The following is a 24,062-nucleotide window of genomic DNA, read 5'->3' on the forward strand; positions in this document are numbered from 1 at the left end:
TACTACTACTACTATTACTACTAATAATAATAATAAATATGGAACTCCATTGACATCTTTTCAGTGAACCCTTCAGGATAGTTTCTATATATATTATGGATCTTGCTTTGTGCACTGGTGTGCAGTCATGTTGAAACAGGAAGGGATCATCCCCAAACTGTTCCCACAAAGAATGAAATTGTCCAAAATATCTTGCGATGATGCTGAAGCATTAAGAGTTCCTTTCACTTGAACTAAGGGTCCGAGCACAACCCCTGAAAAACAACAACTGAACTCAATGATGTGGAGGGGTGTCCCAAAACTTTTGGCAGTATAGTGTATGTAGCTAAAAGTGCAACAGACCAAGTAGAGGTCTTTAAGAAGACATTTAAGAAGATACAATATACAACACACTGAAAAAATCCATATTGTGAGCTACTGAAAGTTCAAACAGTAAAACTTCATCTGAACCAGGAAATGTTTTCTAATGGAGTTTTCGTTACTGCCATCTACTGGTTCCGGTTTGAGTTCCAGTTTATCTGATTTAGACCATGAGACTATTTGCTGTCTTGATTCTACCCACCAGGGGGCGCTGACTTTCTGTTAAAACATCACTTTTCACCCCCAGAGTTTTTCAGTGGGCTGATAAAAGACCATAGATGGCGTGTTTCAAACTCCCAAAGAAGCCACGTGCTCTTTTGAATTACTCTCTCAAACATCACCTGCAGCAAAACAGTCAGAAATCTGTTGATCGCGCGCTGCTTGTTTCTATTCTGCTGGTTGTTTGCTTGTTTGTTTGTGTCATTGCCTCATTTCTCTCTTTCCACTTTGCGTACCGTGAATCCTCCTGTATGATATTTGAACAAGCTTCAGAGGCACACGCCTATACCAAACACCATCACATTTAAAAAGAAAAGACAAACTCACAGTTCCAGGATATACCGTGTGTATTTATTCTGAGGATCGTGGACTGACCACAATATTCACGCTCTCATCTAAACCGCCTTGGCCTGAGCGATTTTCATATAAGGGCAGAAATTTGTTTAGTCAGGGAGATGGAAAACCCATGAGAGAATCACCATTAGCAAACTAGCAGCTGTAAGAGATCCTGGTATTTGTAAAACGTCAGTTTGTGGTATGATTGATATCAGTGTCCACTCCTACAAACAAGCTAATGAGCAAATCTGAAACAAACAACACGGCCAGGGTCAGTAAATCGAATAAATACACCAACGCTCTGGTTTCTGTTGTTGTTATCTTGGTGTAAAAAGAAGACGAAGAAGAAATTCTTGTTGTGATATTTAGTTCTGCAATTTAAAATAAAAGTTCTTTTTTTGGTGTTATTCTTGGTTTGAACTTTGACCTGCTCCCCTGGTCATGACATGGAACATTCATTTTCATACAATACCATCAAGTCAGTCCAATTCAAAGCAGACTGACCACTACAGCCCAGCATTTTCCATTCATTTCACTGCCCTACGTGACGGCTCTCATATTTCCTTCAGACCTCTCTCTGCACTGAGATTTGTGTGCAGGATCCATTTATATGACAATATTGCAAAATGGAAAAAATGCAAATATGTGTTTTGTACGACGCAGACTGTTGTTCTGGTGAACAGAAATAAATAACGAATAGGCCGAGATCACAGAAAATGGCTTACAAATAGATTTACAAATACACAGATTTGTCATCAAGCTTTACGTCTTATTATTATATTACTCACTATTAGTAATATTGTTATAACCGAGTGGTCCAGTCTCTGGACTCTGGGTGAGTTATAACACCATTTAAAAAAGGATAAACTTAGAAACCTTCAGCTTGAGGAGTTTTTTAACCTTTTAACCTTCATTAAAGAGAAGAAATAAGCTGGACGTGACTTAATGGAGCTGTAAAAGGGAGCATATTTAATTCCTGCACTGTTTCTGAGGACACATAAATGTGTCCATGTTTAAACAATATATTTATAATAGCATATAGGACATTATAAAATCATGCAGGTATTAGAACAAAGACACAATGCATGTATTAAAAAGAAAGGAATTCTCGTGATCAGAAGTATTTGCCCCCTCTCACAGCCCCCCCACACACACACACACGCGCGCGCACACACACACACACACACACACTTTCCCCCCATTTTAACCACGCAATCATGCTATGATTTAAAGTCTGCGGCCCTCACAACTCTTTGGGATGTTTGGCTCTTCCCATAATGCCCAGTGAAGTTCCGTTCAGTTTCGGTGCGTCTGTCAGCTTCAACTTCCTTCCTGTCTTTTCTACATTAAACATACCGAGACAAGTTCTCGACTACTCGAGGCCAAGTACCCAAAAAAAACACATCGGGGCACTAAGAAGAACTCGATTTAGACGTTTCACACACACGCGCGCGCACACGCGCACACACACTTACATTGCGCGTTGCGCGCGCGCGCACACACACACACACACGCGCGCGCGTTGTACACACTCTGCATTTACAGCTCGAGTGCTTTCTTTTTAAGTCCATGTGAAGAAGAAGAAGAAGAAGAGGAAGAAGGAGAAGAGGAAGGTGCTTCCACGGATTAGACGTTTTCACCTATTTATTAGAACTTTGGCGACGCTGTTTGACTGGACACTGGCCGGCAGGAAAGTTGAAGCGATTAGATTGATTAGACTTTACACACAAAACGAGGTAAGCAAGCCGACTCTTGTGTTCATCTTTTCACAAACAACACACACACGCACGACACAGGGCTTTAAAACCAGAAAAGCGGCTGTTTCTCTGTTCCTGTATCTAAAACACTGCTTCTTATCGAGCTCTGATGAAGAGTTTAGAAAGTTAAATAAACTAATAGAGGTTTTTTCTAAGAAAAAAAAAGTCTAATCATTACTTATGAATGCAAAGTACAGAGCAACTCCAGGCTTCACTCAGGCATTCATATCAGTCCTCTGAAATGGAGAGCAGCCTTCTGGAGCCTTGCTGACCGGGTAAACTGCATCTCAAGATCTTTTATATAAAAAAAAAAAACAGATAAAAGGTTTTAAAGGAGAATCGCTTTGCTTTAGCTCCACTTCATTCATGGGATGTTTTCAGCCGTCCGATCATCTCTCACCACGTGTTTATCGGCTCTCTTTGGATTATTCTACAGAATCCATCCTCCATATCATCATCAGCACACCAAATCTAACCTCATCTGTACTTACTGACCCAGGTTAGATCATCGTTCTGGCCAACACAAGACAGTACATCATTTTTCCAGCTGCTTTTAGTGAGAACAAGAGCTGAGATCCAGCTAAACTCAACTAACTGCAAGCAAACGGAACAAGCGTTACAAACTAAAGCAACTGAAAAGAACATAAACAACTAACATAAACTAAGCCAACTGTAAACAAACTAAAGTTACAAACTAAAGCAACAATAAACTAAACAAAAGTTACACACTAAAGCAACTGTAAACAAACGTTACAAACTAAAGCAACTGTAAACAAACGTTACAAACTAAAGCAACTGTAAACAAACGTTACAAACTAAAGCAACTGTAAACAAACGTTACAAACTAAAGCAACTGTAAACAAACGTTACAAACTAAAGCAACTGTAAACAAACGTTACAAGCTAAACTAACTGTAAACTAAACAAATGTTACAAACTAAAGCAACAGTAAACTAAACAAATGTTACAAACTAAAAAAATAAACAAAAGTTACAAACTAAAGCAACTGTAAACAAACGTTACAAGCTAAACTAACTGTAAACTAAACAAATGTTACAAACTAAAGCAACAGTAAACTAAACAAATGTTACAAACTAAAGCAACTGTAAACAAATGTTACAAGCTAAACTAACTGTAAACTAAACAAATGTTACAAACTAAAGCAACAGTAAACTAAACAAATGTTACAAACTAAAAAAATAAACAAAAGTTACAAACTAAAGCAGCTGAGTACAAAATAAACAAATGTTACAGACTACACCAATGGCAAACAAACGTTACAAACTAAACCAACTGTAAACAAACAAATGTTACAGTTTACGTTAATTGCAAGCATTACAAACTAAAGCAAGTGAATACAGAAGTAAGCAGATGTTTAAAACACCATTTGCAAAAAAAAACTAAACCAAGTGCATAGTAAACAAACCTTACAAACTAAACCTACTGCCAAAAAGGTTACAAACTACACCAAAGTGTAATTGACAAAATGATGTTCCAAACGAAATAAAAAAAAACATCAAAGAAAATAATTAGATTGATTAGACTTAACACACAAACGAAATCAACAGCAAACAAACGTTACAAACCAAACTAACTGTAAACAAACTAATGTTACAACTTAAACTAACTGTAAACAAACTAATGTAACAAAGTAAACTAACTATAAACAAACTAATGTAACAAAGTAAACTAACTATAAACAAACTAATGTAACAAAGTAAACTAACTGTAAACAAACTTAATGTTACAAAGTAAACCGGCTGTAAACAACCTAATGTTACAAACTAAACAAACTAACTGTACCAACTGTAAACAAACTAAACAAATGTTACAGACTAAACCAACTGCAAAATTTACAGCTCTTTCTCCAGCCGGACCTGACCTTTAGGGTTTTGTGAAAAAAATAAAGGGCGTTAAGGCGATTAACAAATGTACAGTCGAGCAGATCACTTTGACCTCTGGACGTCAGACAGCCACTTTATTATGTTTTGCTTTTGTTTACCAATCAAATGCATAATTTATGTTCAGTGGAAGAAGAATATTTTCATGTTGCTGTTTAAAGGTTTAAAGTCACCTCTTTTCCTGGGAATCTGATAATATAAGCAGCTGACAGTTCATCATTTTCAGCTTTAAGTGTGTTGGATCTCTACATGCTTTTTTTTTTTTTTTTAGAACTGGAACAATGATAACGCCGTAAATGGACATCACTAATGGCTTCCTCTCAGCCCATTTCTCTTTAGCGCTAATCCTCCGGTGTTTAGCATCAGTGAAGCAGAAGCCTCACATTTTCCTTTAGTGGTTTAGGACATATCCTCTGACGTGGTGTTAAGGACAGGGAAAGCTCTAGATTATTCTCAGACAAAGCATCAGTAGCTTTAGTACCTTTAGTTTGAGAAGGTTTGCTTGGTGCACAGAGGGGTTACACGTGGAGGTGAGGACTTTAATGAAAAAGTCGGGACATTATGGACTTCTTTAAATCTGTTGTTATACAGCAGATTTGATTTATTTTATCTTTTGTTTTCCAAGGTGTCTGGCGGTGAATCTCCCTCATGATTACGCTGTACACAGGTATGTTGTGTGTTCTTGCCTGACGCAGGTTAATAACTGTGTCACTTTGAAATGGAAACATTACAATAAGCTCATGTCGTGTTCTCAGGAAACACTGGTGGTGACATTTGGTCTCTGATGCTAATTTCTTCTGTTAAATCTATACCAATCTCGTTTTTTTTTTTCCAGCAGCTCACACAAATACATGTATCAGGAGTACACAGAGAAAGTGAATGAAGCTCAAGGGCTGGGATTATCTCACGTTGCTCCACAAGTCCTCCTTCTTTAACCCTGACCACATGATGGTTGGCTCCAGAGGCCAGTGGGGTATCGATGACTAGGTCTAAATGGGAGGGCTTCTGGACAAAGCCAGCCTTCTATTATGGCTGCTTGTGCCCTGAACTGCCTACTCACGATGAACCCTAATAACCTGCCTGAGAAGAGCAGCCCTCGGACTGCAAGGCCTGTGCTTCCAGTGCCGGACCGATCCACCTACAGCCCACGGCTGGGAAGGAGCAGCGGTTTGTACAGCCCGGGCAGCTTGAGTCCTAGCTCTTCTAGCACATCTTTTGTCTTTCCCTCCGGTGTGACCAGCACCAACAACTCCAGAACACGCTCCCCATGTCGCTCGCCAGACCTGCTGGGGGTGAACGTGGGCACCCGGGTGCGCAGGCTGAGTGGGACAGACCCCGAGGAGGAGCAGGAGGAGGAAGAGCGACGCGCTGCTCAGCAGCTCCAGCGCAGCAAGGAGCTCCAGAATGTAGAGGTGAACAAGAAGGTGTATCTTTTTGAGGCTCATATTTCAGCACAGGCCCAGAACAGGGAGCTCCAGCGCAGCCCTCGGATTTCCAGGAGACCGGGCCCTGTACAGAATTCTGGCCCCATACCTCAGCCGGACAAACCCAGCTCCATCTCTGACGTAGACATTACGGATGTCTGGAGCGTCCCTCAGCAGCTGCAGAACGGGAAGAACTCCCGAGGGCTGGAGAAACATGGAGAAAAAAACAATACAGTTAATACAAACAAGCAAGACGGTAACCTGCAGGGAAACAAATCAGCTGACCGGTTGATGAACAGCTTGTCCACATCACAGGGGACCGGCGACGACTCGACTGCTACTAAGCTAACAGAGACGAACGAGGACGGAGCTCAGTTTCAGGTGGATGCCGAGGACAGGGGCACCATCCCTGCCGTCATAGTGACAGACCACGGAATAGAGGCTGGCGGAGAGGGTCAGGAGGTCAGCCCACAACCCTCACAAGCACTGCGAAAGCTCTCCTCATCGTCTGCCTCTTCCACTGGATTCTCCTCTTTGGAGGAATCAGAGGAGGACCTCTCCAGTGACCCGGAACGCACACCGGCCTTCCTCCACACGCAGCAGAGAGCAGTGAGTCTATATTTCTTTCAGCGTTTTTCTTTAATATCTTCTGGTGATGTGAGCCGTGTCACCTGACTCAATTTTATATATATTTTTTTTAAATTAATGATTAAAGATTAATGGCCTGTTGCGGACTTTTTGGGCCTTGTCTATAAACCGTGACCGTTACCATTCACCGAATCACGCACAGGTTTGCACAGGTGTCGTTATTGTTGAGTCAGGTGTAAGCTCACATGCTCCAGCGCTTACTGACGCAGTCATGTTGCTGTTAAGTTGTTTGGTAATCCACATCACAAAGACCATCCAGTGTGAACGCACTGCAGTGAAGGAAATCCACCAGCAGGATTTTTGTTTCGTGTAAAAGAGTGAAGTGAAATGGGACAGAATAAATATCTTTAATCATTCCAGATCATAATAGATCTACTCTGATAACCTTTAAATATGGAGTTCTGCTTTAAACTGTGTTAGGAGATCAGCCATGCGCTCAGTGTAATAATCAGGTTAGTCGTCTTTATCGGTGGATGCAAGGTTTTTTTTTCTTTCCGTAACTTCACTATTCAAATCACTTTCTACAACAAAATCTTCTCGAGCTCGGATGTCTAAAACATGAAGCAGCGGTTCATTTTTCTCTAATTATGTGACCATCAGCACTGAGGCTTTGTTGTTCCTGTGGGGTTTTAAAAAGTTGTTGTTATCAGCAGTTTTGGTCAAATAAGTTACTCGAGAAAGTTTCCATAGAAAAGGCTGGACTTGATAGTCGTGGTGATTAGAAGTAATGGTCAGTGTTGTGGATTGTCATATGACTGTACATCCTGCACGTGAGACTGACCCCTGATTTCTGTCTTTCCATCTAGATTAAATGTTGATAAATGAGTACTAGTAATACTAGTTTCAATGTATTGACTAATGTAAAGAGCTGAAAGTTAAACCCAACAGCTTAATTGGTGTTTAAATGAATAAATGCTTTTGGTGGAAGGTGATTAAACTCTGCTGAAGAACTTCCATAGAAAGCATCATGAGTCATCCTTTGCCTTCAGGGAGGAGCTGCGTGATTTAAATGAAGCCTTTACTTCCTTTTTGGAAGCTGATCTGCAGGTATGCAGGAATGTCATCTATATACTCTTCCTCATCACTGAGACAGAGAGAGAGCGAGAGAGAGAGATAGAGGCAGAGGCAGAGAGAGAGAGAGAGAGAGAGATAGAGGCAGAGAGAGAGAGAGAGAGGCAGAGAGAGAGAGAGAGAGAGAGAGAGAGAGAGAGAGGCAGAGAGAGAGAGAGAGAGAGAGAGAAAGAGAGAGAGAGAGACAGACAGATAAGGAGAGACAGACAGAGGCAGAGAAAGAGAGAGAGCTGATAGACAGGCAGAGAGAAACAGACAGACAAGTACACACAGACACACACAGACAGACAGACACAGACGCAGAAAAAGAAAGTGAGAGACACAGATAGACAGACATATACATATACAGAGAGATAGACAGAGAGAGACAGACATACACACAGAGGCAAAGAAAGAGAGACCAAGAGGCTGAGAGATACAGAGAGAGAGAGAGAGACAGACAGAGAGGCAGAGAGAGCGAGCGAGATACAGACAGATTGAGAGAGAGAGAGAGACAGAGAGACATACAGAGAGACATACAAACAGGCTGACAAAGGGAGAGAAAGACAGACTGAGAGAGAGAGAGAGACAGACAGACAGAGAGAGAGACACATACTAATACAGAGAGACAGATAGATATACAGACAGACTGACAGATAGAGAGAAAGAGAGAGTCAGACAGATAGAGAGAGAGAGAGAGACAGACAGACTGACAGAGAGAGAGAGAGACAGACAGACTGACAGATAGATAGATAGATAGATAGATAGATAGATAGATAGATAGATAGATAGATAGATAGATAGATAGAGAGCCCTTGCTGACGTTGCAGATTCTCCCTGAAGATATTTTGCTTTCTCTCTCTCTCTCTATGGAATGCCCCTGGACAGGTTTTCTTATTTGTCTATCTGATTTCTGCTGGATGAATCTCATACAGCGAACACAATGGAGCTGTGAACGTTAACAAACTGCCACCGACTCAGACCAGGTTCACCAGCAGGTTGATTTTTTTCTACACACCTCCTGCTCTCTTTTCAAAGGACGGATTTCTGCGGCTCATGTGAGATGGAGACACGCGTTAGGGTGACGAGACTGGAACAAAACACAAACAGAAGTGTAGAAGTGTGTGTGTGTTTGCACAACAGAAACGCGACACGTAGTGTCGACTAACACACACACACACACACTCACAGCTCTTCAGTCAGCACTAAGACCTGTTAGCATTGCTAGCAGCTTATAAACTCACTTCCTGTATGGGCTGTGATACAGTATAACTTCATATTTATCTTTTTACACACTCATCGTGACCTGCAGACTTCGTGACTAAGCTTTGAAACCGTAGCTTTTCTCTTTTTTTTTTCCTCGTGCAAGACACTTTTCCTGTCCTAGTCTGTGTGCAAGCTGCACGCTGTGTAGGAGAAGCGCATGCTGAGGCCTGTCTGCTTTAGTGAGATGGAGCCCACGATGAGTGGGAGGTTACAGGCGCCGTGTGTGTGTGTGTACGCCGAATATTTCCTGAATGTACGAGTGCATAGGAAGAATGTAAGAATAACTGATAAATAATAATAATAATAATATGTGCAGCATCTTAAAGTGCAGCCACAATGAGGGCGAGGCTTCTAAGCTCCGCCTCTTGTTTATGTTTATTGTTTATCATGAAGATCTACTTAGCAAATAGGACGTGAGGTCGATCTTGATTTTTAAAAAAAATTTTTTTGGAAAAGTTGTTATCAAAGTCACTGGTGTCATTCAGCCACCCCAGAAAAAATGGCTGCAAGCTTGTTTTTGTTGGAGGATCTGAAAACTATGAGCAATGGAAAATGTAACACCCCTGTGGTTGACGGTTGCCTAGCAACCAACTGACGTCAAGGCGTGCCTGCTTCAAACAGCTGGCCTTCTTTTGCTACAGCAGCGCTGCTGGAGTGAAGCTGTTTCATATGCAACAGACAGGAAGTTCGTCTTCTTTTTTTTTTCTCAAGCGTTATTTTTTTTTTTTTTAGCGAGCGGTGCACCCCGTTGCACTACAGAGGATATCCACAGAGGGAAATTACCCGCGCGCTTGCTGCTAATGAGCGGTTGTTTACTCGCGAGAAGACGACGCCATGTGCATTGCTCAGACTCGCTCAGACCAGTGGGGATTTTCTACTCACTGAGAAGCCACGTGTGCTGCATATTTATACCCTCGTCTTTCTTTGTGGCTTTGAGGACATTTGGGTTTCCCTCAGGCTTTAAGAGAGCCTTTCACTTAAAAAAAAAAAACTGCTCTGCAGTGCACCAAACACTCATCATCATCATCATCAGAGTTATCGTTGCAAGCTTGCGTAACAGAAAGCACAAACAAACACAGCTGATGTGTTTGGCGATTTTTCAGAAGAAGTGGGTTTTCGTGTAGCTGCTTTCGATGGGCGTGAGCTTCATATCTGATCTGAATAAAGCGGTGTGTGTAATTAAAGATCTCAGGCTGCTGTTCTCTTCTACTGCTGTTACTGCTCAATGTGTCTCATAGAACATCTTTGTACATCTGTCCAGGTTACAGGAGTATGTGTGAGGGAATGTGTGTGTGTGAGGGAGTGTGTGGGTGTGTGCGGGTGTGTGAGGGAGTGTGTGAGGGTGTGTAAGTGTGTGTGAGGGTATGTGAGTGAGTGTGTGTGAGGTTATGTGAGTGAGCGTGTGTGTTTGAGGGTAAGTGTGTGTGTGTTTGAGTGTGAGTGTGTGTGAGTGAAAGTGTGTGTGTGTGTGTGTGTGTGTTTGAGCGTGAGTGTGTGTGAGTGAAAGTGTGTGACGGTGTGTGTGTTTGAGGGCGAGTGTGTGAGAGTATAGTTAAGTGAGAGTGTGTAAGTGTGTGTGAGGTTATGTGAGGGTGTGTAAATGTGTATTTCAGGGTGAATGTGTGTGTGAGTGTGTGTTTGAGGGTGACTGTGTGTGAGTGAGTGAAAGTCTGTGAGTGTGTGTTTGAAGGTGAGTGAGAGTGTGTAAGTTTGGGTGAGGTTATGTGAGGGTGTGTAAGTGTGTGTGAGGGTGAGGGTGTTTGTGAGTGAAGGTGTGTGAGGGTAAATGAGTGAGTGTGAGTAAGTGTATGTGAGGGTATGTGAAAGTGTGTGAGTGAAGGTGAGTGAGTGTGTGGAAGTGTGTGTGAGGTTAAGTGAGGTTGTGGAAGTGTGTGTTTGAGGGTGAGGGTGTGTGTGTGAGTGTGTGTTTAAGGGTGAGTCTGTGTGAGTGAAGGTGAGTGAGTGTGTGTGAGTGAGGGTGTGTGTGTGTGTGTTGGGATTCAGGCACCGAACAGGAAGTGGTAAATCAGTGGTTAAGATGTTGGACTACTGGTTTGGTTTAACCTAAAGGTCATGAGGTCAGATTCCAGGACGATGAAACCGCCGCTGCTGCTGCCTCTGTGCCCTCGAGCGAGACGGACACGAGTAAATGTCTGTTTTTATCCAGTCTGGTTTTTTTTTCCTGCACTGTAAAAAACTCAGAAACGAAAGTAAATGAGATCAGATCTAATGAGATGGAGATCATTGAGTCAGCGGTGTTTTGGAAAGATTCGGTCAGTGCTCTGTGATGTTATCCTGTGTACTCAGTGACATCAGGAGGAGGACAGGAAGCTCTGCAGGAGGATCTACAGGACGTCTGGACCAGGAGGTTAGGGAAGAACGCTATTTTTAGGGGATGAAATGCTTGAAAAATATGATTTGTTTTTTTCCAGCAGCACTGTTTATTTTATTCCAAGACAAAAAAACAACAAAAATCCTGAATATTAAAACTTTTATAGATTTTAGTGAATCATCTCAGATATTTTAGATCTTCTTCTAGATGAGGATGAGGATGATTTTGTTTTGTTTTTTATGTATTATTTTTTTTAAATATTTTTAAAATATGTTTTTTTTTCTATTTATTTATTTATTTATTTACACTAGTAGTTCTGTGACTAAATGAGTTTCTATCTCTTTATTTTTGACGTTATATTTTAATTTATTTGAGATTTCCTTTCTTACATCAACCAGGTGACCAGCGGTCATCGTGTCCTTCCTGACCTTTTTTCCTTTATCTCTCACTCTGAAAGCTTTCAGGTCAGCTCTCTTCACTAATTCTCGACCCTGCCTTACTTTTCTGCTCATTCGGTCGCAGATGTGGAAAGTATTGTCACCAAAGTGCTGGTGTTTTCCTGTCTTCACTTGAGAGGTTCCTCTCGAGGGGTTAAAAGCCACTTCCTTCTTCAGCAGCCCTCAGTGGAAACTTAACAAGAGAAGCCAGAGTAACTGAGGGGATGTTGCTGCAAAAAAAAAAGAAAGAAAGAAAAGAAAAGAAAAGCGTCATCCATTTCCTTGTGCTCGATATAACCGAGCTGCCTGGCTTTTATCAGAACAATGGCATGACCAAAGGGCTAGCGAGGGTGCTCCGGTCCGGCCGATACGCCATGGCCACATCCGCTCTCTGGCGTTACGGCTGTTGATAGCGAGCGCGTACAGTAGAGCTGAAAGTTTGTCACGTAGACATGCTTTCAGGGTTTTCCTGAAAATCTCACATCTCAGTAAAAACAAACCAGAGAAATGATGCATGCAGTAAATTGAGTTTTGATGCATACAATTATTATCATTTAAAAAAAAGGGGGGGGGCTGATTGTTTTAGCATGTGCTCTTATCTTCTCAAACCACACCAGGGTTTTCCTCAGTGCACAAGAGACACTGCACATCTCCTCCTGACCTGATGCTCACTGCTTATAACCACTCTAGAGCTTAGCGTTAACACCCGGGTTATTAAATGCACAGAAATGTGTCTTGTTTTTTTAAATAATAATGATAATGAAAGCCCTAACCGAGCAATTTGATAATCACTAAAAGATAACAACAGCAGGCGATAGTAATAACAATTGTTCCTGGTTTGAGGCACTACAGCCATGCAAATGTGGTCCTGTATGTAAATCAGAGATTCTTCACAACTCTAAACATCGTTTGAATGCCAGCTCTTCGCTTTTAATGCGCGAAAAAAACATCAACAATAAATAAATCAATAAATCTTTTTGCATAAAAATCTGCTAAGTTCTAATGTTAGTGCTCTTGTTTATAAAAAATCTGCTAAATTTTAATGTTAGCGCTCTTGTTTCTATAAAAATCTGCTAAATTTTAATGTTAGCGCTCTTGTTTCTATAAAAATCTGCTAAATTTTAATGTTAGCGCTCTTGTTTCTATAAAAATCTGCTGAATTCTAATGTTAGCCCTCTTGTTTATAAAAAATCTGCTAAATTCTAATGTTAGCCCTCTTGTTTATAAAAAATCTGCTAAATTCTAATGTTAGCGCTCTTGTTTCTATAAAAATCTGCTAAATTTTAATGTTAGCCCTCTTGTTTCTATAAAAATCTGCTAAATTTTAATGTTAGCGCTCTTGTTTCTATAAAAATCTGCTGAATTCTAATGTTAGCCCTCTTGTTTCTATAAAAATCTGCAAAATGTTAATGTTAGCCCTCATGTTTCTATAAAAAAATCTGCTGAATTCTAATGTTAGCCCTCTTGTTTATAAAAAATCTGCTAAATTTTAATGTTAGCCCTCTTCTTTCTATAAAAATCTGCTAAATTTTAATGTTAGCCCTCTTGTTTCTATAAAAATCTGCTAAATTTTAATGTTAGCCCTCTTGTTGCTATAAAAAATCTCCTGAATTGTAATGTTAGCCCTCTTGTTTATAAAAAATCTGCTAAATTCTAATGTTAGCCCTCTTGTTTCTATAAAAAATGTCCTGAATTGTAATGTTAGCCCTCTTGTTTCTATAAAAATCTGCTAAATTTTAATGTTAGCCCTCTTCTTTCTATAAAAAATGTCCTGAATTGTAATGTTAGCCCTCTTGTTTATAAAAAATCTGCTAAATTCTAATGTTAGCGCTCTTGTTTCTATAAAAAAATCTGCTAAATTCTAATGTTAGCGCTCTTGTTTACATTCATTATGATTTGGCTGATAAATGACTGAATATTAAATATTTCAGCTGCATTTCTAATACAAGCTGAAAGATGTACAGTCTGGAGAGTGTTATTTTAACAGACTGATGGAACATGGAGGACTGAAAACATGATTTTACGTGACGCGAACATTGGTATTTCCTGTTTGTTAATGGACAAGGCGTTTGTCTGAATGCTGATGGTGGAAGTGTGTGTGTGTGTGTTGGAGGCACAAATCTACCCTATAGCAAGTCTCAGGTGTTTTTTTCCTCTCTTGCTAAGCCCTCTCGTGACCTCACGTAGAGTTTGAAGGACCCTGAGATTTGCCTAGATTGGAACTTCAGCTGGAGTCTACAGGCTTTCCATATGGCCCTGGCACTAGCGCATACCGCATGGGCACATTTGCATGGCCTGAATGTTTTTTTTAATGCTGTTGTGCAAAGAAACAAATGAGAGGCCCTTCTCGCCCTGCCTTCCTTTCCCTCAAGTTCTGCCAGGTAGCTCGCTCGTCCTGTGCAGCACACCAGACTGGCACCATGTCGTTCGCCTCGCACATCTGGAGTCTCCTGCTTCCTGCGCTCAATTTTCTCGCTACTTCCATCATTCTCATCACCAAAGAGATTCAGGTAATAACTAACCGCTTCTTCTAACGTCTGCGGAGTTTTCTTTGTGAAAACTAATTGTTAGCATTATTATTAATTGATTAATTAATTAATATGTAGCTGATGAGTTTTAACTTAAACCAGCTACTTGGAGACGAATCAGAGACGTTGTTTATTCGCTTTATCAAGTCTTGTGAATAATTCCTGATTAAAGATCGTAGACTGTTTCACTGATATCCAGCGTGATGTCTGCTCGTATTTCTCAGAGCCTCGCGTTGTTTTCATCTTCCACATTTAAAAGCCGATTAACATCGAGCGAAAGTCTCCTGTTGTGTAGATTCCCTGAAAACTTATTTTTAGAGCAATACCTCAAAAAAATGATGGACAGACTCAAACAGAGTGATATCGTCCTTTTAAGGAGAGCTCACTCCAGGACTGGGATAATCCAGGAACTATAAAAACACAGCAGAGTCCTTGTGTGGATTTCCGACCGGTCGTTTTTCAGCACCTGCTGGATTTCTGTGGTTTGATATGTAAAAGAGGCGAGGTGTTTGCTCCATACCACGTCCTGTATTCACTAACGAGGGAGTGAGTGACTTTTTAACAGACTTCTGTCTGCTCAGGATTCTCTCTATCTCTCACGTTCTTGCTCATGTGGTGTCTTCTGAGTTGTGGAGGTGTTTTTGTGTGACTTGCAGAGTCCTCGTTAAATGGAATGGATCGAGGTTTATAGACTTGACTTTACACTTTTTTTTTGTCATAAAGCATCTGTCCAGCTGGTCAAGAATAGTCAAAGTAATGAACAAATGCATGCAAAACATGTCTTTGGTATTTTTCCCTAAAGGTGGTCTCTCACTTTTGTGTATTCTAATCTAGGAAAATGTCCACTGCTACCTGAAATCTCACCAAAACACACTCTCACACTCACTTACTACATTATTTATAATAATTATAATATTATTAACTACCTTGTTATTGCATTAACGTTTGAATCTCTCTCTTTATATATATATATATATATAATTACATATAAATCTCTTTCTCTGTCATTAATCAGCATAAATCATGGAAGAAGATCAAGAACATGGTGCAGTGGTCGCCTTTTTTAACGTCCTTCAAAAAGAAGTATCCGTGGATTCAGCTGGCTGGCCATGCAGGTACGTCTGAGTGAAGGTTCACTGAAAGCTGCTTTAGGTTTATTATTGGCACCTTCTGTTAAAGAGCAGTGAAAAATGTCAAGTGAAGACAATTTATTCTAAGGAGGGAAAATAAATTCTCAAAATGTGTCAGATTTAGTAGTGTCAATTTCTTCTGTCACACTTGAAGAATGCTAAGTGAGGAACCTGAGGAGAAACCTCAATACAGAAGCTCTGAGGATTCTCCTCTTCAGCTCAGAGGCTTCAGATCAGAGCACTGTCATGTTCCTATCAAAAGCTTGACTCATCAAACCATTTTTAATGTGGATTTCTGACCTGCTGGAAGATCTGAGCCTTGAGTTTCAGAAATTTCAAATCTGTTGGTGCTCCTTCAGGTCTCCTGCTCCTTCAAGGATCTCTTTGGAGTTTCCGCAGTATAACAGATCTTGCTTAATGCTTAATAATGGAGATTTCTTTTTCCTTTTTATATCAAGCACACCTTGAGCTTTTTTGCTTTATTTTCCTCTCAGTTCCTGCAGCGTCACTAAACATTTACATGGTAACAACAGGCTTTCAGGAAGTCCTTCCAAACTTCAAACTACACTTCATTATCATGGAGTTGGTGTTTACTCAAAGATTTAAATAGACTTTTTTAGTCTCGTTTCATTTGTTTCATTAGTTTCTGATCTTCCTCATGTCGATGAAAAAGGACCGATGAAATTTGACCTCTGCTACATTATATTTATACGCCATTGAAACAGGAAGTCAGCGATAACCACATATTTAAAAAAAAAAAAACTCAGGTGAACTTCTGAAAATCAAAAACATATCATTTAATTGGTTATATTAAAAAATATAAACTCATATCATTTTTTTTCTCTGATTTTTAGCATAAGATTTATCCAGTTAATCACTTTCTCATCATGTCTATTTCTAGTAATTCTGGAGTTTATTATATCTGAATGTTTTTGAGTGTAATATAAACATGTATTTGAGGCTAAGATCTCTATGAGAAGTGGATTAGAAGCTCAGGATCTCTGCATGTCTGAACATCTTCTCTGCGCCTCTCAGGTAATTTCAAGGCCGGAGCTTACGGCTGCATCCTGAAGAAGCACTGTGAGTGCGAGCAGCGCTGTTTGATCCGGTTGATGAACGACGTGCTCAAGCCGTACGTCCCGGCCTACCATGGTGACGTGGAGAAGGACGGTGAGAAGTACAACCAGATGGAAGATCTGCTGGCTGAGTTTGAGACGGCCTGCGTCATGGATTGCAAGATGGGCGTCAGGTTGGTCTTCAGATTTACTGCTTAACTTTAGCATATTCCTGCATGTCCAGACTGCACGGTTTTATCATTATTCCTCCGATCCCTGGTGTTCAATTACTCGATCACTGAGCTGTTATCTCCATACAAACATCAATACACAGTGAAAATCTGTGCTCCACAGGACATATCTGGAAGAAGAGTTGACGAAAGCCAGGAAGAAGCCGACTCTGAGGCCCGATATGTACCAGAAAATGATTGAAGTGGATGAAGATGCTCCCACACCGGATGAACGTGAGCAGAAAGCAGTTACCAAACCACGCTACATGCAGTGGAGAGAGACCATCAGCTCCACGGCCACGCTGGGCTTCCGCATCGAAGGCATCAAGGTGAGACCAATCAGAATATTCACCCAAAATACTCTGATACTCAAAAAACACTGATATTCCCATCACTGTCCTGATATTCCCATCATAGCACTCATATTCCCATCACTGTCCTGATATTCCCATCACTGTCTTGATATTCCTATCATAACACTGATATTCCCATCACTGTCCTGATATTCCCATCATAACACTGATATTCCCATCGCTCTCCTGATCAAAACACTGATATTCCCATCACTATATACTAATAATGCCACTGAATTTAAATAAATCCCTCTATTTATTCATCAGTTCTGAGAGTGGAGCAGCTGGAGGTTTATAAACCAGTGGAAGCTCAGCTCTCTGGTATTAAAGTATTTGTGTATTTGGTTAAACCCTTTTCCTGTAAACCAGTTCAACTTCTGTATTGTAGCAAAAATCAGCTAAGCTAACTCAGTGTCACAGAAGACGGTAATAACACCTAGCTAGCAGGATGTGTGTATAAACACACAACAAATGTCTGAAATGTACGCATTTAACAGAACTTAACGAATATTTACAATTTATTTAAGTATTTATAAATGTACTAGTTGTATAAAACTGGATTAGGTGATGCACCACCTACTAGTCTGTGGCTGACTGACTGAGGTTTAAAAAATGCCATCAGTCAAAATCTTTATCTTTACATCATGGCAGCTGGTTATGTGGTTATGTTCAACAATTCAAAAAATGTTAAAAAATCTCCGGTTCGCCATAATAGAACACAAATGTAGATGTTTTCCATCAGTGATACACTCATTGACTTCCAGTGAAGCATGGCATCTGGTTAGCCCCGCCCACATGTCCTAATTAAAGCATCTTGTGAAGCGAAGGTTAATCTTTTCTCCATTATAACAAAGTAAACGGAAACAGGATCTCACTCCAGCTGTGGAGCACTGGAGTTGCTGATGGTGCATCACCCTGGCGTTTTCACACACACTTGACATTACAGCCAAAAGTATGTACACCCCTGACTGTGAGTGGTTCTTCCTCAGTAGAATGGGTTACACGTTCCTTTCAGTTGAACTACAAACCGGTTCTAGCATGAAAACATAAAGACATGGTATGCAGGTTGGAGAAAGTGGAAGAACTGGAGTGTCCTGACTTTGACTCAACCCCACTGAGATGAACTGGAACAGATGTCTCTTCAACATCCTAACATCCGAGTCTGATCTTGTAGCTGAATGTAGCATGAAATGAAAAATTTGTGAATCCCACAAATTTGGAACGAGCTCATTGTCGGGTGTCCGCATACTTTTGACTGTAGTGTAGTGTATACTAAACATTCAGTAATGTGTGATATTTATGTGAAGCCATGACTAAACTGATATTCCCATCACTGTCCTGATATTCCCATCACTGTTCTGATCATAACTCAGATATTCCCATCACTGTCCTGATCATAACACTGATATCCCGATCATAACACTGATATTCCCATCACTGTCCTGATATTACCATCACTGTCCTGATGTTCCCATCACTGTCCTGATATTACCATCACTGTCCTGATATTCCCTTCACTGTCCTGATCATAACACTGATATCCCGATCATAACACTGATATTCCCATCACTGTCCTGATATTCCCATCATAACACTGATATCCCGATCATAACACTGATATTCCCATCACTGTCCTGATATTCCCATCATAACACTGATATCCCGATCATAACACTGATATTCCCATCACTGTCCTGATATTCCCATCATAACACTGATATCCCGATCATAACATTGATATTCTTATCACTGTCCTGATATTCCCATCATAACACTGATATCCCAATCATAACACTGATATTCCCATCACTGTCCTGATATTCCCATCATAACACTGATATTCTGATCAAAACAATGATATTCCCATCACTGTCCTGATATTACCATCACTGTCCTGATGTTCCCATCACTGTCCTGATATTACCATCACTGTCCTGATATTCCCTTCACTGTCCTGATCATAACACTGATATTCCCATCACTGTCCTGATGTTTCCATCACTGTCCTGATATTCACTTCACTGTCCTGATCATAACACTGATATTCCCATCACTGTCCTGATGTTTCCATCACTGTCCTGATATCTCGATCATAACACTGATATTCCCATCACTGTCCTGATATTCCGATCATATCAATGATATTCCCATCACTGTCCTGATCATAATACTGATATTCCCATCACTGTCCTGATATTCCCATCACTGTCCTGATATTCCTATCACTGTCCTGATATTCCCATCACTGTCCTGATATTCCCATCATAACTCTGATATTCCCTCTGACTCTGACTCAACCCCACTGGGATGAACTGGAACTGGAGTCTCCTCAACATCCCAACATCAGAGTCTGATCTTGTAGCTGACCGAATCCCCCCATGAGCTCAACAAGGTGTGATTGGCGGGTGTCTGCATACTTTTGGCCGTATCGTGTGTAACATTACCTGATGAACAGGGTTAGCAGGGCAGGACTGGCAGGTCTGAAGAAGGTTGGCCTGGATGAATGTTTCTGTCATCCATCAAGGCTGGTGGTGGCACCTCCATGAAAGCACGACATCAGTTAGTGACAGGCAGCAGCAGATTTAGTTTCTGCTCACACACAGTGACAGTTGCTATGCAAACCCAAATAAGTCCTCATAGAAAAATGTCAAAAGGAACAAAACACCGGTCAGAATGCCTCGGCTAATCGAATTAAACTCGGCGTTAAGTCAGACGGAGAGACGATCAGAGGAACCATATTTGGTGTGCCTCTTTTCTTCATTACAGACTCTCTCAGAGACTGAGAGTTTTCTTTTTCTTTTCCTTTCAGACGTTTCTTTTGTGTAAAGCCATAGAAGGCTGGGGTTTACTTTTCTCTCTCTTTCTCTTTCTGTCTCACTCTCTCACTCTTTCACTTGGCATGGTTTAGGGATTCCCTGGGACTGTGAGCTTGAAGAACAGGTTGCTGTTGTTTCAAGAATGAAACTCAGGAAGTCTTGATTTGATGTTATGTCGATCTTTCAGCTTTTAATGAAATGAAGGTTCTACCTAGAAGACTGCGGGATTTTAAATCCTGTTTGATTTAAAGATTTGATTTAAAGATTTTCTTTTATATTCCTTTTATATTTCAATTTCATTGGATTATCAGACTCTGGGCTTAATTCATTGCTTCTTGATATTATTATTATCATTATCATTATCATTATCATTATATTTATCATTATTATTATTATTATTATTACATATTCTTATCAGTAAAAGTCTAATAATAAAAACAATAACAATTATAATAAATCTTCTAATGTCTGACATTTTCTTTCCTCCTCGCAGAAGGAAGACGGGACAGTAAACAGGGACTTTAAAAAGACCAAGACTCGGGAACAGCTGACCGAGGCTTTCCAAGATTTTCTCAAAGGAAACAGGAATATCCTGGTGAGAGAGCGTCTGTGTGTTAGTGTTAGAGTTAGGGCTTTTTGCCAGTGTGAAACTCCTGTGGGATCGGGACCAAGTAACTAGGAGAACACCTCAAAACTCCTGAACTTAGCTTAATGCTTTCCTCTGAACTCAAGACCCTGAAGTAAAACACTGCAGAGACTCAGTTCGAGTTGAAACAGTGTTTTATTCAGTGGTTATATTTCCATTTTAGTGTTTATTATACCTTGATTTATTAAGTCTTTTGATATTTATCTGATTGTACTGTAGATTATGTGTCCTGTCTGTATATTGCTCTATACTGTATCTGTATGTATCTTTTTATCAGTGTTTGAATCCGTTTTATTCTTGCGCAGGCTAAATATCTCAGCCGGCTACAGGAAATCAAGGACACTCTGGAAGTCTCACCGTTTTTCAAGACACATGAGGTAAACAGCACCACCAGTAAACTGGCCCTACCGCTGCTAGTCAGAAATATTCGTAATGTTCGTGTCCATGCTGTTGTGTAGAAATCTTCTGCTTGATGACCAAAACAGTAATCCATTCTTATCCTGCTTCGCTCACGTTCAGGTGATTGGCAGCTCTCTCCTTTTCGTCCACGACAAGCACGAGAAGGCGAAAGTGTGGATGATCGACTTCGGCAAAACTACGCCGCTGCCTGAAGGCCAGGTCCTGAACCACCGTACCCCGTGGGTGGAGGGAAACCGTGAGGACGGCTACCTCTACGGCCTCGACCACCTCATAGACATTCTTAGCAACATGGCCATGTAAAAAAAAAGATTGCTGTGTTCCAATATTGTTTTTAATGCACCCTTGTTGACTGCTCTTGATACTCCTTTATTAGTTCCCCAAAAAGGACTGAGCACTAGCGGTCTGTAAACCAAAAGGGAACCTGATTTCACATCATTGACCATACGGCCACAGATTTACCCCTTTAATCTCTTATGTATACTTGAAGAGAAGTCAACAAGCATGTTAAACACAGATTTGGAACACAGGACACGTCTTCCTCCTCCTCCTCCTCTTCCTGAAGTTCTCTTTATTCTGCCCTGGGTATATCACTCGCACTACAATACAGGACCTGCCTGGGTTACCACAGAAAGCTACTCCCTCACCCATCAACCCCCCTCCCAACACACACACACACACACACACACTGTTTGCAGAATAGACGGGCCAGATGTATTTTTGCTGTGTGTATTTGTATGTATGTAAAGATACTGAGGCTGTACATATAGTATAAATATATATATATATCTATATATATAGTATATATAGTGTAGAGATTGTACAGTATGATGTTTCAGTAGTGGAGGTCACTTGGAAGATTTTCTGTAGCTTTTTCAGTCTGCGTTCGAATGTAAGAGTCCAGCTTTTCTCCCTTTAACTCGAGTGTTGCAGGGTCGAGCGCTCGTGCCTTGGTCTCGCTTTCGAAAGCATTTTAACTTACAGTGAAGATTTTTTTCAGTAGGTTTAATATCATATTTCTATTTAAACGGGTTTAGTCTCTTTTTTATTTTTTGTTGTTTTTTTTTTTTATCGGGGACGTGATGTGTAGTTCTATGATATTTATTATATAGAGCCTAACTGTAAGAACTGACAGTTTTGTTGTAGTTGTGCCTATAGTAATTTATTCTACATGATTTTTAAAAAACAAAAAAACAAAACAAAACAAAGATTGTATCAGGGACCCGAAAAAAATCTCAGCAGTAACGTTTCTGGAATCATGGACAATGGTGTGGTGTGTGTGAGCTCAAACTAGCTTTAAAAACGTAGCTGTTAAGCAGGAAGTTATCATACTGTACACCATACGAGGGATTTCTACTAAAAAAATAAAACGTAATAAATATCTCATAATCTCAGCAGTCAGAATGTTTTCCCATTCTACTGACTTTATTTATTTATTTACAGCGTGTAAAAGTGAAGGTCAGAACAGAGCTTCGACCGTTTATCCGCTAAAGCTAATCAGCTAATCATCATCTCAGTTCTCTCAGTACTACAGCCTGTTGTTCTTCTAAGAAACAAAAGGTTTTCGTGTGTTTTTACGCCATAAAAACAAAATTTTCCCTCTTTCAAACGCTCCGCCGCCGTCGTGATTGTCGTCATGAGCCTTCAATCTGAATCTGCTCTCACGTTCGAAAGTATTCACTAACCTAGAAAATTTAGAAGAGTGGAACTTTCTGTAAGTTTTAAAGGTTGGTACTAGAGTTAGTCGCCACTACCAGTCTGGAAATGTGAATGAGTTAGTTAGTGAAGGTGGAGTTGGAGGTGGAGGTGATGTCAGAACAGACTGAAATATTCATTTAAATTTGGCTCCCAGTAACAAGGTATAATATTATCAGATATTTCTGATATCAAGCTGTAATAATCCAAAAATCTTCAGATTCGGGGTTTTGTAGTGCGGTTTCTGAACTTTCTCAACATGCAAATTCTGCAGAAGTGTTGATGAGATTCCAGTCTGATCCCAAGATTTTGATATTCTCCACATGTTCATGCTTTGACATGGTTGACCAAAAGCGTCACGTTGCTGTAGATCTCCTCATCTGGTTTGTGGTTTGTTGTTAAAAGGGTCACTCACACGTGACGTGAAGTGCATCCGGTTTGAATCCAGGTGATTGCTGTTTGCATGGCTATTTGCTATGCAAAATCCGTCAGTCTCTGCTCCGGCCAAACATTTGGCTGCGGTCCAACGAAAAGCCGGTCTGTGATAAAAGCTGATTTGTGTGTGAATGCCTGCTGATGGACGTTCATTGTGGTTCATGGAACCACAACTGGAACCTTCGAGTCAGCACTTAAGCTCATGTGCCTAGATTCATCCTGATCTGTACTTCATCATCACAGATTCAGCTCTGCACTTTTATTTTATTTGTACTAACTCACTAAAGATAAAAAAAAAGTGTGTCCTTCCGTTAAATGGGCAGAATTAAACTTAAGCTACAGATCGTCTGTGTTTGTCTTTTTGTTTGTATCTGTAGGTGAAGCCTTTTCGCTTTTTTCCACCCAAACGATCACATTAGCTTACTCTGCAGCAAAGATCTCACTGACCCTGACCCAGTGTGGTGATTTTACATTAAGATTACAGTACGATATTGTTGTTAAATTATTGTCTCGGGTTCGACTGAAATAAAATCAAACGCACAACAAAAAAATGTCCTTGTAAAGGAACAAAAACAGAAATAAAGTTCAAGTGATAAGGTAAACGGCAGCAGTTGCTCACAATGACTTTCTTTTTGACCCACTGTAGCTTAGCTCTGGGAGAAGGGCGCCCCCTGCTGTAACGGTGCTCTAGTATAGGTGCTATGTCATGGCAGTATAAAGAACAAAGCCTGGAGTAGACTACTTGGTGTGTTTATGTTGTCCAGTGAGTCGTACACTTTACTCATTAATCACCTGTGACATTTTGCACAAAAAACACTAAATACCGCCGCATGCCTCTTAACTTCGACTCGGTCAGATTCGTTTTTCCAATGAGAACGATCTGTTCCTTCGTTCACATCTTTTGGTTTTATTCTGCAGATGATCTCCAGAGCCTTGTAACAGAAAAGGGTTGCATTATGAACATTATGTCTGTCTTTCAGAACTGTATGCTACTGTACATTTTACTAAAACTTTACTGCTTTGGCTGT

The 24,062-nt window shown here is 40.5% G+C and overlaps 1 protein-coding gene across 2 annotated transcripts; it reads left to right on the plus strand.

The window, feature by feature from the left end:
- Positions 1–2,286: 2,286 nt before the first annotated feature.
- On the plus strand, positions 2,287–23,597 carry itpkb (inositol-trisphosphate 3-kinase B). 2 transcript variants are annotated; one of them, XM_058392053.1, is made up of 9 exons: positions 2,287–2,651; positions 5,198–5,239; positions 5,408–6,605; positions 15,273–15,372; positions 16,423–16,636; positions 16,797–17,001; positions 20,335–20,436; positions 20,793–20,864; positions 21,007–23,597. In XM_058392053.1, the coding sequence occupies exons 3-9, from the start codon at positions 5,601–5,603 to the stop codon at positions 21,205–21,207; spliced, it is 1,899 nt and encodes a 632-aa protein (XP_058248036.1). In that variant the 5' UTR covers positions 2,287–2,651; positions 5,198–5,239; positions 5,408–5,600; the 3' UTR covers positions 21,208–23,597. The 2 variants fall into 2 exon arrangements, with proteins under 2 accessions (XP_058248036.1, XP_058248037.1); XM_058392054.1 differs by having other exon boundaries at positions 5,411–6,605.
- The last annotated feature ends 465 nt before the right edge of the window (positions 23,598–24,062 follow it).

Source organism: Hemibagrus wyckioides, linkage group LG06, assembly GCF_019097595.1.
Source record: "Hemibagrus wyckioides isolate EC202008001 linkage group LG06, SWU_Hwy_1.0, whole genome shotgun sequence".
NCBI lineage: Eukaryota > Metazoa > Chordata > Actinopteri > Siluriformes > Bagridae > Hemibagrus > Hemibagrus wyckioides.

Excerpts from the sequence above, each read along its gene's own strand:
- itpkb (XM_058392053.1), top strand. The coding sequence starts at position 5,601 with ATGGCTGCTTGTGCCCTGAACTGCCTACTCACGATGAACCCTAATAAC. Across the intron at positions 16,637-16,796 it reads GATTGCAAGATGGGCGTCAG|GACATATCTGGAAGAAGAGT; the intron begins GTTGGTCTTCAG and ends TGTGCTCCACAG. Across the intron at positions 20,865-21,006 it reads CGTTTTTCAAGACACATGAG|GTGATTGGCAGCTCTCTCCT; the intron begins GTAAACAGCACC and ends GCTCACGTTCAG.